Genomic DNA, 13,991 nt, shown 5'->3' with positions numbered 1-13,991 from the left:
CTGAGGAAGACAGTGAAATCGCTTTTGACTCTACTATAGAGGGCATTTTCAGTGACGTGACCCCATCTTATATAGGTCAGCATCTAAATACATTGTCAAACTATTGTATTATTATTCAGTAAGCTTATGAATAAAGAGCCAGCCTGCTTTTAAATAATAAATAGCATGTGAAATTGTGGATGCGTTCGACTTGGGGGTTGAGTATTTGACAAAATCGTCAAATAATTGACCTCAATGAATATATTAGCATACAAGATGTTATTATTGTCATTATTGTACTTATTTCTAATGATCTTCTTGGGATATGTTGCTGTTTGTTGAGAGCACAAGGAGAGGGAGGTTGAGACAGAGAGATAGGGGGAGGGTGACAGGTGGGAGGAAGTACAAACACTTTTTTTCAGTATTTTAAAATGCATTATTTTATGTAAGACCCATAATATCATTTTGTTTCTATGTGTCCTTTTAGAGTCTCCAAATGTCCTTTTTGGAAAACCTAGCTTTAGAAAAAGCAATGCAGAATGCTCATTTTTGGTGATATTGTCATCACATTTGAAATTGGATTTTCCACTATAATTGGTGTCAAAATCAGAAAATCTTTTCAGTGAGAATAAAAGAGAATAAAAGTTTCCTCATTCACTGTGTTTGGGCTTCTGTAACTTTGTAACATTTAGAGTAAGAATTCTGACTCTAGGAAAACAAACCCTAAAGGGTTACCTTTCAGATGAGACCAGGATTATGCCATTATGTAAATTGTAAATGTCTGCATTTATATAGCACCTTTATCCAAATCGCTGTACAATTGATGCTTCTCATTCACCCATTCACTCTCACACTCACACACCAATGGCAATTGCCTGCCTGCAAGGCACCAACCAGCTCATCAGGAGCAATTGGGGGTTAGATGTCTTGCTCAGGGACACTTCGACACACCCAGGGTAGGATCGAACCAGCAACCCCCCGACTGCTCTTACCTCCTGAGCTAATGTCTCTCCTTTTGTTGTCATAAGGGTTTAAGAATAGTAACCATTTTATTTTGGGTCATTTCATTTTCAAACTTGAGAAAAGGGGCGATACTTAAGGTGTTACACTCATTCCTCCTTGAAGGCTGTGGGTACAGTGCCTGTGGACATTGATGAGGTCACCATGTAAGAGATAAATGGTATTCTGTGTGATATGGTCTGGAGATGGGGAATAGGCTCCAGGGCACAGGTGGATTGTCAATGTGATGTTGGAAGGTGAGATAGATCAACATATGTAAGGGGGAAGACTGAAGTGGGTCTTAAATCAAGTCTTCTGTCATACAAATAAAATTGATTTAATTTAAATCATAGTTTTTACAGACAAGTGTCACAAATAATCTTTACAGAGTAACAGGAGATGTGGGCAAAAACCAGACCAGAACCCCAAAAAGCAAGCAGTGAGGTTAAAAAAATAACTCTCCAGAGGGAAGAAAAAATATTAAAGCAGTGGTGAGACCAAACTGCCTGATGGGGAGAAATCTTAGGAACCTGGCTATAGAGCGGGGAGCCCATCCTCCACTGGCCAGCCCGGTGTAAAGTAGAGGTAGAATGGATGTAAGAGGAATGTAATAAGGGATCTGCGTATCACAGTAAATTATCCAATGGGTTGAGCAGGTTAAAGATATTAACTAGTAGGTAAGTATAAATCCAAATGAAGGGATATATAATAAGGAGTTTAGAGGGGCGGGGTGATGCTTCGGGACTTCAAATTGTGTCATGGCGTGGACTTGAACCATGGGCTAGAGCCCATTGTACTTTCCTTCCCTCAGTGATGCCGTGAAGGCAGCAGGTTCAGCTCAGCCAACCACACATCATGTATCCATACTACTTTGCAGACAGCTTTTTTATGGGACAATTAATTAATTAATTAATCTGAATCCATGTTTAGAGCTGGCCTACTACAGTTGTCATTGAGCTAATATAGCATAAAGTATAGTATGTAGTCAAACTAAGAAATAGGGCACCTGCGCTACGCATGTTTCTTGCGACGCCTCCTCCACCTTTGAAGTATACCGCAGCGCTTACTCTTTTAAACCGCTAGGGAGCGTAAAGACGCTAGTCTGGAGTCCCACGATTATCTTTCCGAATGGGTTGCAGATATTTAGACACGGTCCCTTCTCGGTGTCTTTAGTCATCTCTCCAGTCATACAGCGTAGAGAGTCCAGTCACCGACTCATCGCCGGAGAAAGTATTTGTCACCATCCTCTTTGCAAGAAGTCATGTTCTGTAGTACCCGTTACTGGTGGAGTAAAATCTTTGTTGGAAATACTGCTGAAGGGTCTTAAACTCCCGTGTACTTGTTATTATTTATTTTTTTACATGGATATGGAGGAAATGTCCACACCATTACGATATTTTTGTAAAAAACATAACTTGGAATCATTTAAAGACGACAAGGTGAAGACGGTAACATCAACGCAACAGGTAGCTCACTTGCTCGATAACCAAGTAGGATTATGCGCTGAACGTTAACTCGTGTTGTTCTAATTTACGAGTACTTTGGAGCCATACTTCTGGTTTCCCAATTAACGCTGATGTTAGTTTCAAATTTCTCACAAAGCTAAGTTCAATAGCTCGTTTTAATTCAGTTAGTGTACCCGGCAACTTGTAAATAAAAGTTAACTATTTATAGCAAACCAATCTTTTATCAAAACTGAATGCATTACACGCAATTTATGTTGAGTTTAGCTAGCCAGCAATTAGCCAGTGCACTAATTCCCGAGACAGCAAGATTAGCTAGCTTTCAAGCTTGTTGTCTACTTAACCTGTCAGTCGAAAGCCACCACATACTGTTACCAACGACGTGCTTCCAATTTCGAGTGTTACACTATCCATGCTTTGGCAGTTGCTCTACCTATTCACATTTGAGACTGCCGCCTTGCTCCGTTTCGCCTTTAGAATTAGTGACAGAAATGACAGCATGGCATCAAGATACATTTAGGCATTACGCACCTAGAGGTAAGTGTGGTAATAATTCAGGAAAATGAATGAATACAGAAGTAAGCACCAGTCATTTAACTAGTTAAGTCAACGAATGTTTTCACAAAATGTGATTTTTCTGAGATCTGACAAAAAGTATAAAAATGCAGCCATAATTCATTTATAGCACTAATTTGGTGTACATGCAATTGAACATTTCTGGGTAGTTTTGCCTGTCTGAATTGTGTGTTTATTTTTATTTTTTTTTGTAATTTAGAATAGAATTGAAGGAACTATTCAAGAAGTAATCAATGCTTACCGGCAAAACAACACGTTGCCACAGTAAGTACATTAATATTCTGCATAACTAGTAAATGAGCATAATAAATCCTTCCATCCAATGGCTTCAATATAATGTACATTCAGAATATAGAATCAACTGCCAAGAATCCTGATTGGTGAAATCCAAATTTCTAGAATATAGATATTGGCACAAACCCACAGCAGTGGAACTTTACTGGACACCACTTTCGTAGCTAAGCAGGTAAAAGGTGAAATGGCAAATCGTATAGTATAGCATTTCATTTCATTTTGTAAACAATCATTCTATGGTAACCTGACCAAATGGGGCATAATGCTATCATAAAGCTGACAATATGACTTGCTTTATGTGCTTACTGTCATCTATATATGTCCATCGGTCCTGCTTTTTGTCCTGAAACTGATGTCTTTAGTTATCATTCAATACTGGGCTGACTCAGGGGACATCCATGGCAACCACTGGGTGTATAACAGGCAGAGAGCCAGGTGGACATTATTGGCTCCAGTGAGTCATGCATGGCCAGGGCAGAGATTGTGTTTATTTTTCTTTTAATCCCGGGTGTATTGGAGCCGATTGTAAGCTATTTTGTGATAGTATTGATATTTCCCCCTTGTAAAAATGTGCATTGACACAGTTAAGCATCTTGTCACTTTCACGATGTCTAGATCGTACAACACAGTAGGCACTGTGTGTTATCGGAAGATATGGCCCAAGCCAAAAGTCATGTACACACTGTATACACGTATACGTCAACACCTGTAGCATTACTGAATTCATTGATATGTGGTAGGAGAAACAGTTTTACTGTTAAAGCTGACGTCACCACGTAGCTCCCTTTACTCCATTTTTGAGCTTATCCTAATACACCAGGGGTGATTGTATTAGAAAGTGGCACGGTCAACTGATCCATGACTAAATGCAGCCTGGCCAGCTTCAGCTTTTCTAAGGCCCATCCACTTAACCAATCCAGGCATCCCACAACGTCACATGACAAGCTAGGTTATTGCAGCAAAGGGCAGAGCAGTCACTTGCTTTCTGAGCTGCGGAGTGGGGGAAGTGGGGAAGACTCCCGCTGATTATTACAGATCATGAGGGACAATTCTCTTGGTCATCCTGTTTGATCAACAGTTAAACTATTAAAAAAACCTTGATCCTAGGTGTTTACAAAATTGAATATGCAATTATTACAAGGATTAAAAATGAGTAAAGGATGTATTTCCAAATGTATTTCCAGTGGACGTAGTGACTGTATATATATATTTTTTTTTTTTTTTGTCATTTAGGCAGACTGTTTTAATCTAAAGTGACTTACAACTGCATAAGTTCCTCAACAAGTGAAAGGCATCAAATCCATAAATAGCAGCAATAGGCAGCCACTGGAGGGTAATGAAAAGTGGGGTGACATGAGCTGACCTCAACTGACTGGTGGACAGGCGGGCTACAGCATTCCAGCTGGAGGGGTTTGATGCACAAGCTGGGAGACCAGCCAGGAGGGAATTGCAGTAATCCTGGCAAGAGAGGACGAGTGCCTGGACTAGAAGCTGGGTGGTGGTTCTCCGTCAGGAGATGACGTATATGGCGTATGTTGTGGAGGAAGAACCTGCAGGGTCTGGCAGTAGAGGATACATGTGCAGCAAAGCTGAGCTGTCATCAAGGGTCACTCCAAGATTGTCTGTGCGGAAGGGGATATGACAAAATCAGCGAGAGGTCGATTGAAGGAGAGGACTTAGCAGGGATGTAAAGAAGCTCAGTCTTGCCAAGGTTAAGCTTCAGGTGGGAGGTCATCCGATTGAGCATCTGTTGGATGTGCTGGAACAAGTCCAATCCACGGCTGCTCCACCTCGCAACTTACAGGATTTGCTGCTAACGTCTTGGTGGCAGATACCACAGGGCACCTTCAGAGGTCTTCAAGAGTCCACGCCCAGCAGGTTAGAGCTGTTTTGGTGGTACATGGAGGACCAACAGCATATATGGTCATAATGTTTTGTCTCATCTGTATATGTTCAATAGAGAACACGCAAAACATTATCATTATTGGATTTGTCTTTCTATAAATAATTTGCTCATAACAGGTTGACAGGTTGATGAAGATGAGAATAGAGGAGAGGGGTTTGGCTCCAGCAGAGTGGAGTGCCTCAGTGACTGCGAGTAGGGCAGTCTCAGTGGAGTGGCCACTCTTGAAGTCGTGGTTTGCAATGCCCTCGTTATCCAACCCAGGCACTTTCTACCAGCTGAGCCTGGGGCACATGAAGCCAGGTTCTCCCGGGTGTAGCCCCACTGCCAGCATTTTGCTTGTACCCATGGGTTTGTGGTGAAAGATCTTTCCCCACTTCAGTGTTGTCATCCCATACCTCTGCGCCTGTGTCTGACTTTCTGTCCCTATGTTTGGCTTCTCCAGGCCTACATTACTCAGGGAGCAGCACTACGGTTATTTGAAGAAAGGCTTACATAATCTCTCTGATGCTTATGAGGTACGGTGTGCTCTGCCAGTGTTGGGAGATATAGGCTAGTCATTTTTAAATCGACGCCATTTAGAACTGTGGTTTCAAACTGCAGACCTGGAGGGATGTGGTCTCTGCTGGCTGTTCTGATTTCTTTTCAATCAGCAGCCAATTTAGGCCTTGAGGACTAACCAATCAGTGACTTAAATTATGCACTCGAGTACAGGAACAAGTGGAAAAAACGAGCAGACACAGCGGCCCTCCAGGATTTGCGGTTGAGATCCCTGATTTAGAGGAAATGTTAAGTGGGGGAAAAATTCCAGTGGGCTTTTTCACAATTTCCATTTCTGATGAGTCATTAAAAAATGTCCCAATTGATCTATTGTCTGGTTTCCCCTGTATGGGTTTTTTTGGAATGTGCATGTGCTCCTGGCCAGATCTGTATTAGTTTGAGCTGAGTCTGTGCTTTCCTGTCCAGTCCCTTGATGCCAGCCGCCCCTGGCTCTGCTATTGGATCCTGCACAGCCTGGAGCTGCTGGACGAGCCCGTGTCCGCCTCCGTATGCTCAGAGTGAGTACAGACTGCCAGCTGGCCCCCCGACCCTCCTATGAAAGATTAGATCTTGGATCAGCGCATGGCAAGAACAGTGCTTCTATTCATCAGAGGGCATAGACTTTTGATATTCCGCCATTTTGTGTTCAGCACCACTAACAGGCTCTGATCTTGCTGGGACCCTCAGCGCACACTTTTTCCACACAGGCGCTACTGGAAACATGGATCAGTTTACAGTGGCAACAAAGATACATGCCATAGTTTCCCCGTGAGAAGATATTGAGCGGTTGTACTATGGGTGAAGTGAAGTGTTTGAGGGGGTGCTGTAAAGGGATTTTTCAGGGACTAGCCTATGGGCAGAGCTTTTAGTGAAGGGTGGGGGAGGGTATGGTCCTGCACTGTTGTGTGGGGTGGAGTTTTCAGTGCGGATGGTTTGTCATCGGACTGCTTCTTCCTTGCCTTGCTCCAGTGTCTGCAGGTTTCTTGCCAGGTGTCAGAGCCCGACGGGAGGGTTTGCTGGAGGCCCAGGTCAGCAGGCCCACCTGGCACCCACATATGCTGCTGTCAGTGCTCTCTGCATCATCGGCACACAGGAGGCATATGACGTCATTGACAGGTAGCGTGCAGGCCTGCGATATCCGTAAGAAAGGACTATGGACACATAAAGAATCCAGATTACTGTTCGCACTTGTACGTACATACTTTTAACAAAAATATCTGTCATGCATCAGCAGATTATATATTGTATTTACTTACACAACTATTCATTCTGTTTCTTTACATGTCTATACTTAATTCTGGACATTCTTGATATTCTTAGTTTAACCTCTTGTGTCCATCAGATAAGACATTACAGAGTGTCCACAGCAGGGGTATCCAATTTTAACTGAAATAGGTGGGTTTGCAGAGATTTTTGTTTTAGCCCAGCACTAAGACATCTAATTCTGCTCATCAAAGTCTTGATTAGTTAATTAGTGTAATCGGGTGTAGTGTCAGGCACAACGGCACTTTTTGGATAAGAGTGGGACACCCCAGGTCTACAGGATTGCAGACGAACCAGCTCTTTGGACTGATCTGGGTGTGCTCATCCTCTCCTTCACAGAGAGAAACTCCTTGACTTTCTGCTCTCTGTGAAGCAGCCAGATGGCTCCTTTGTGATGCACGTGGGCGGGGAGGTGGACATCAGGTGCGTGCCGGTCATGGTGAAGACTTCCTCATCAGCTGATATGGGCAGCAACAAGATGGTCGCCTGTCACAGTGGTATTTTAGAGCCTGAGAGGACTGCCGCGTGCATCCAGCAGGTGTCCCTCTGGACCGTGTGCACCAGGCGCTGGTCGGCACTGGGCACAGAGGGACTCCTCCATCAGGAGAATTGGCCTTTGTCCCTGGCCGTCATCTGCTCTCCAGCCAATGCCGGGATAGCGAATCGACTGTCTGGGCTGAAACAATCATTCACAGTCTCACCCGGCTCCATCCATCCATCCATTATCTTAACCTGCTTATCCTGAACAGGGTCACAGGGGGGCTGGAGCCTATCCCAGTATACATTGGGTGAAAGGCAGGAATACACCCTGGACAGGTCGCCAGTCTATTGCAGGGCACACACACCATTCACTCATACACTCATACCCATGGGCAATTTAGACTCTCCAATCAGCCTAACCTGATTGGAGAGTGAACTGTGGCCCCAGTGAACTGTGTTTAATAATCACGGCAAATTCCTATATTTAGGAAGATAAATAAGTTTAACAGGGCCATAGACCCCAGTGTGATTGTAACATTGGCAGTATTTATGTACCACAGCTGTCCTGTCTAAAAATACCTAATTATTCTGAACATCTATAAATGTATTGCATCAATAAAATTGATTCATGTCCTTTAAGAGACGTTCCCAGTTGGGTGGTTCTGCAGTTCTTATGCGTCCTAACTCCTCTCTGCTGTCTTGCAGGAGTGCGTACTGTGCTGTGTCTGTGGCATCTCTGACCAACATCACCACGCCCAAGCTATTCGAGCGAACCCCCGGCTGGATTGTCAGGTGCGGGAGGCAGAAACGCAGGAGGGCGCTGCATTGAGCCTCTGTTCTGCATTACTAATCATGCTAAAAGTAGAAATGGTGCAGGGTGCTTCAATTTGTGTTAAAAATGCTAAGCAGGAGTGTGTTGACAATGTGAAAAAAGAAATGTGCACAGTCAGTGTTGTGTCTCTTGTTGTGTTGGAAAAAGGGGGAAAAATCTGGATTATAAAATAATGAGCTATTCAAATATCCTGTATAATATTTGGTTATGTACTTACAAAGCATGTAGTTTGGCTTCTCAAAAACAGCACAGTTTTGAGCGCCTACACTGGCATGCTGTGTCTGTTCTTTAATTCACCTTGTCACCGGTTACTGCTACCGAATCACCTGTAGACTCATCTGCAGAAGATCCATTAGGCGCTCTCCTCTCCTCTCTCCTCATAGCTGTCAGAACTGGGAGGGGGGTCTGGGGGGAGTGCCGGGGATGGAGGCTCACGGGGGGTACACCTTCTGCGGGACGGCAGCCATGGTCATCCTCGGGGAGGGGCACATGCTGAACCTCAAATCCTTGTTAGTAAGTAGACAGGCCAATCACGATCACACAGGCAGGTCACACATGCAATATATACAGTTTGTTAATTCAAGTTCATCAAACTGTCTTCTTATTTAATTCTATCAACTTCTTTCATTCATGGAGGTGAACTGATCAGTTTTACACTAACATCTATGCTGGTAATGTCTGTTCTGATGGTGCCTGTTATTGCTTGTTATTTGCACCGGATGTCGCTTGCCATTATGCCATGTCTCAGCCAGGCTGGCAAAGCAAGAGGATAATAGGTACTCTCTGATATGGACCCGCTTAGACCAAAAAACTAAAACAAAAACTAAATTAGTAATCTAAAGATTAACCATTAGTAATACTCAGAACAACACAGTACTGTAATTGAACAGGTCAGACGGGAGAAGACAACGTTTAACAATTGAACACACTTCAGAATGGTGTGAAAGTGGTGGAAAAAAATTATGTGATTGTAGCAGTGATTGCTTCCAATAAATGTACAAAGTATCATACTATTCTCAAAAAGACTGGTGTTCACAAGCACCACTTTATTATAATGGCTTTGTTCTGCATTTCGCCTTGAAAAAAGATGGGAAAAACAGGGTGAGGATCTCGTAACATATTGGGACCAGCTTGACAACCAGACCTGGTGTGAAAAATGGAAAAGCAGGCAAGCAGGAAGATGTGCAATGGCCGCTATGCTGATTGGATGCCCAGGATCAACTTCCTGCTGCATCACATTCTCTAATGCACTGTAACGAGTCTGCATGGGACTAATAACCCTAGAAGGAATTTGAAATAGGTTTTCCTCGTACTGCAGCCTAAAGCCAGCTCCTGAAGCCACACCATTCATTAGGCAGGAAATAACTGTGGTGCAGAGATGGTCCCGGGCATGAAATGTGCTGGCTGGGTAATTGGAGGAGACGGAAAAGGCCACTCTTAATCAGGCTTTCACAGGGGACTGGTTAGTGGTTAAAATGCAGGGTTAAAGCACACATGCCTTGATTGTTTTTTCTGTGAAACATTGCAATGCAATTGATTTTACTGTGAAAGGAGCAGCCATGATTAGTTTCACTGTGGAAGCAGTGCATGTCATTGGTTTTACAGTGAGATGCGATGAAGTGTAACCTACCGAACATGTAACAGGGAAAGCCACTATGCTACTGAATTTGTCTTGCGGAAAACCACTATGAAAACCAATTGAAGAAATTACACAGGGCAGAACCTCTTAAAAAGAGTACAAAAACAACTTATGTTTCTGTTTTTTTCCATTTATTGTATGATTGTTCTTGGAACCAATTTAATTACATGGGCTCAGCAGAACAAATAGAAAAATAGACTTCAGGTAGTAATTACTACCTATTTTCTGAATGTAATAATAAAAATTGTTTTAATCTTCTTTTCAAGGAGTGTGAATTTGTGATTTTACTTCAGGAAGTGAAACTTGGAATTGCGGCCTAATATATAAACCAACTTCTACTCCTGCCTGTCTGAACACTAACACTTATCATTATGTACTTTTTATCTGCCTAGTGAGTAGTGTATAGACATGTCGAGCCTACAGATATTCCCTGTCGTAGACTTGTGCAGAATTGTGATGACATCCACTGCTTGATTATTGCACCCAAAAATATTTTTCTGTGTGTATTTTGCAAAACGGTATGGTCTCCTCCTGCTCAGTTACTCATGGACGCTCTTGTGCTTCAGCGCTGGGTGGCCTACAGGCAGATGCGGTTTGAAGGTGGGTTCCAGGGGCGCTGTAACAAGTTGGTGGACGGATGCTACTCCTTCTGGCAGGCCGGACTGCTCCCCCTTCTGCACCTCGCACTCTTCAGGGAAGGTGAGCTTCCTGAGAGACTAGTCTTGCACATAACCGCTCCCCCGAGTCTGTCAGCGAATGTCACATTACCTGTCTACAAACACTCACCCCTGTTAGACCCGCTTCCCAAAAACATGTAAACTCCACTGTGAGAGCCCCTCCTTGTAAACATGTAAACTCCACTGTGAGAGCCCCTCCTTGTAAACATGTAAACTCCACTGTGAGAGCCCCTCATTGTAAACTTGTAAACTTGTCTGTGATTTCCGCTGATGTGCAAACCACACTGTGGGAGCTCCTTTAGGCAAACCTGTAGATTTGTCTGTAATAGTAAAAACAAGTAATGCCATAGGAACAGAACCCATCCAACTGTCATAGTACCCATCTGGACCCAGGGAGGCACTGTCGTTTCAGGGGACTCCACTCTTAGCACAAGCAGTTGGATGTTTGAGCGCCAGGCCCTTCAAGAATACATACTGCTGTGCTGCCAGAACCCTGACGGGGGCCTACTGGACAAGCCTGGCAAGTGAGTGACTCCTTATCCTGTCACCCTCCTACATACAAACATAACACAAACACAACTCATTTTCCATCCTCAGAAGATGGTAACATTCCAGTGCAATTGTTAGTTTCTACTGCACTGGTTGTAGGTTATGACTAAGGTGCATGAGTGTCATCTGCGAAAGGCCATGGGCTCCTCACACTACCTGGGCTTGCCATTTCAGATCAAGAGACTTCTACCATACCTGTTACTGCCTGAGTGGACTTTCTATAGCGCAGCACTTTAAAATCAGGGACGTCCACCACAAACTCATCCTCGGCAAAGAAGAGAACAGACTGGTATGTTTGCAGAGGCACAGAGCATACAAACATGACATGCACTCAAGCACGTAGATGATATTTTTGAACATAAGTGCATCACTTCACAAGATGTGTGAAAGGCACCAATGCATAATCCAGTTATGCAATGCAACCATCTCTCTATGCCAGCAAGGGTACAAGGCTCTACTGTTATTTGCAGATCTCCTGTAGTGTCTGTGAACTGACAGCTTCATATTCAACACTGGCATCTAGTGGCAGGGAATAGTAATAAGACATGGCAAAATGTATCCTGATGATTGTGGCTTTGCCGCTATTTGCAGATCAGGTTTTGTATTTTTAAAACATTAGCTACTTGACAAATGTATATTTTTTTCCCTCTGCATTGGTAGGCACCAACAGACCCAGTCTATAACATCTGCCCAGAGAAAGTAGCTCAAGCACTTGAACACTTCAATCTGTTTCCAGTCCCATTGCAAAGAGAAGCAGCCGCCAATGTGTCATAGATTTTGAAGGAAAACTGCTGTTCTCCATTTTATCCAACATTTTGGATGCAGCTCTAATTGCACTCAGACTCCTGCTTCTTCATGGCACAAGAATACTTTCTTTGGAAAACTGGATTATACAATTAACAGCTTGAATAACATGTGTTACCAAATAAACTTTCTGAATCCATTCACCTGTCTCAGTATGGTTGTTTTGAGTCAATTCTTCTCCATTTCTGAGATGTTTAGTATCCTGTTGCCACAATTTTAGATTTGGATTCACACAGTTAACATGTGGTTAAAGTGAAATTACAGCGGTGTTTATACAGTCCCCTCATTTCAGGGCACCATAATGTTTGGGACACATGGCTTTACAGGTGTTTGTAATTGCACAGGTGTGTTTAATTGCCTCCTTATTGCAGGTATAAGAGAGCTCTCAGCACCTAGTCTTTCATCTTTTCCTATAGTCTTTGGATCGCCTTTGGAAACGATTATTGCCGTTTATGAACATGAGGACCAAAGTTGTGCCAATGAAAGTCAAAGAAGCCATTATGAGGCTTAGAAACAAGAATAAAACGGATAGATACATTGGCCAAACATTAGGCTTACCAAAATCAACATTTTGGAACATCATTAAGGAGAAAGAGAGCACTGGTGAGCTTACTAATCGCATAGGGACTGGCAGGCGAAGGAAGACCTCCACAGCTGATGACAGAAAAATTCTCTCCATAATAAACCACTGGTTAGCTGCAGAAACAGGATCGCCGAGAAGTACTTAAAAGAGCAACGACAGTTCTGAAAAAAGGTCTTGGACAGATGAGACAAAGATTAATATCAGTGATGGCAAGAGCAAAGTATGGAGGAGAGAAGGAACTGCACAAGATCCAAAGCATACCACCTCATCTGTGAAACACGGTGGTGGGGGTATTATAGCCTGGTCATGTATGGCTGCCGAAGGTACTGGCTCACTTAACTTCATTGATGATCTAACTGCTGATGGTAGTAGCAAAATTAATACTGAAGTATATAGACGCATCCTATCTGCTGAAGTTCAAGCAAATGCCTCAACTCATTGGGGGTTCATTCTACAGCAAGACAGTGATCCCAAACATACTGCTAAAACAACAAAGTAGTTTTTCAAAGTAAGAAAATGGGCAGTTCTTGAGTAGCCAAGTCAATCTCCCTATCTGAACCCAATTGAGCTTGCCTTTCATATGCTGAAGAACTTCAGGGGACTAGCCCCCGAAACAAGCATGACCAAAGACACCCAGCAACTGGTGATATCCATGAATCGCAGACTTCAAGCAGTCTTTGCTGGCATGCAAAGGATATGCAAGAAAATACTAAACATGACTACTTTCATTTACATAACATTGCTGTGTCCCAAACATTATCTACTATTACTACTACTACTATTATCGAGTCTTAAATTATGTTTGGTCTTAGACTTAACATTAACATTCGTTGTGTCTAATGTTTTGTTTGCATGTTCTTGGTTGCATATATAAAGAACATTTAATTGTTGTGCTAAATTTGAGTGGTCACCCCCCACACCTTTGGCAGATTTTTCACATAATGACCCAATATGAAGAATAATGTTCACTACAGTTTTCAGAATAACAATCAGGCTCAACATGACAGAAAGAACCACACATTTAGGACACCACTAAAGGATAAAATAGCTTTATTTATAGTCTCATAGTAAAGGTAGGCCTCAACTTGCAAGACAATTGTTGGCAGTATGTACAACATACCTGTAATTTCCATGGAATGGAATCAAACAAAGATCTATAGCACACGCTAATTATGTCCTAATAATGAGAAAAGGAAAATGACATACATATACACATACCCTAGACAGACAAGTGCTTCCAGGGAAGTTATTTTTGTAAAAATTTAAATCAGCGACATTTATCAGAATTTACAGTGTAATGCACAACACACTGATATGGACATTTTTTCCTTTAATAAAAATAAAGGTAACTACCTTTAACTGCATTGGTAGAACATTCAATATCTAGTTTATAACTTGGGAAAACTACAT

General features: G+C 42.7%; 1 protein-coding gene across 1 annotated transcript; it reads left to right on the top strand.

The window, feature by feature from the left end:
• Nucleotides 1-2,175: 2,175 nt before the first annotated feature.
• On the top strand, nucleotides 2,176-12,076 carry LOC133107757 (protein farnesyltransferase subunit beta-like). The gene is made up of 12 exons (XM_061216919.1): nucleotides 2,176-2,444; nucleotides 3,217-3,281; nucleotides 5,660-5,732; nucleotides 6,181-6,272; nucleotides 6,724-6,870; nucleotides 7,357-7,440; nucleotides 8,203-8,289; nucleotides 8,713-8,842; nucleotides 10,535-10,667; nucleotides 11,058-11,169; nucleotides 11,369-11,483; nucleotides 11,855-12,076. The coding sequence occupies exons 1-12, from the start codon at nucleotides 2,340-2,342 to the stop codon at nucleotides 11,966-11,968; spliced, it is 1,257 nt and encodes a 418-aa protein (XP_061072903.1). The 5' UTR covers nucleotides 2,176-2,339; the 3' UTR covers nucleotides 11,969-12,076.
• Nucleotides 12,077-13,991: the final 1,915 nt, after the last annotated feature.

This window comes from Conger conger, chromosome 1, assembly GCF_963514075.1.
Source record: "Conger conger chromosome 1, fConCon1.1, whole genome shotgun sequence".
Lineage (NCBI taxonomy): Eukaryota > Metazoa > Chordata > Actinopteri > Anguilliformes > Congridae > Conger > Conger conger.
This window is presented reverse-complemented; position numbering and strand designations above follow the sequence as displayed.

Coding starts and splice junctions, on each gene's coding strand:
- LOC133107757 (XM_061216919.1), top strand. CDS start 2,340: ATGGATATGGAGGAAATGTCCACACCATTACGATATTTTTGTAAAAAA. Junction 8,843..10,534: donor TGAACCTCAAATCCTTGTTA/GTAAGTAGACAG, acceptor CTTGTGCTTCAG/CGCTGGGTGGCCTACAGGCA. Junction 11,170..11,368: donor CTACTGGACAAGCCTGGCAA/GTGAGTGACTCC, acceptor TTGCCATTTCAG/ATCAAGAGACTTCTACCATA.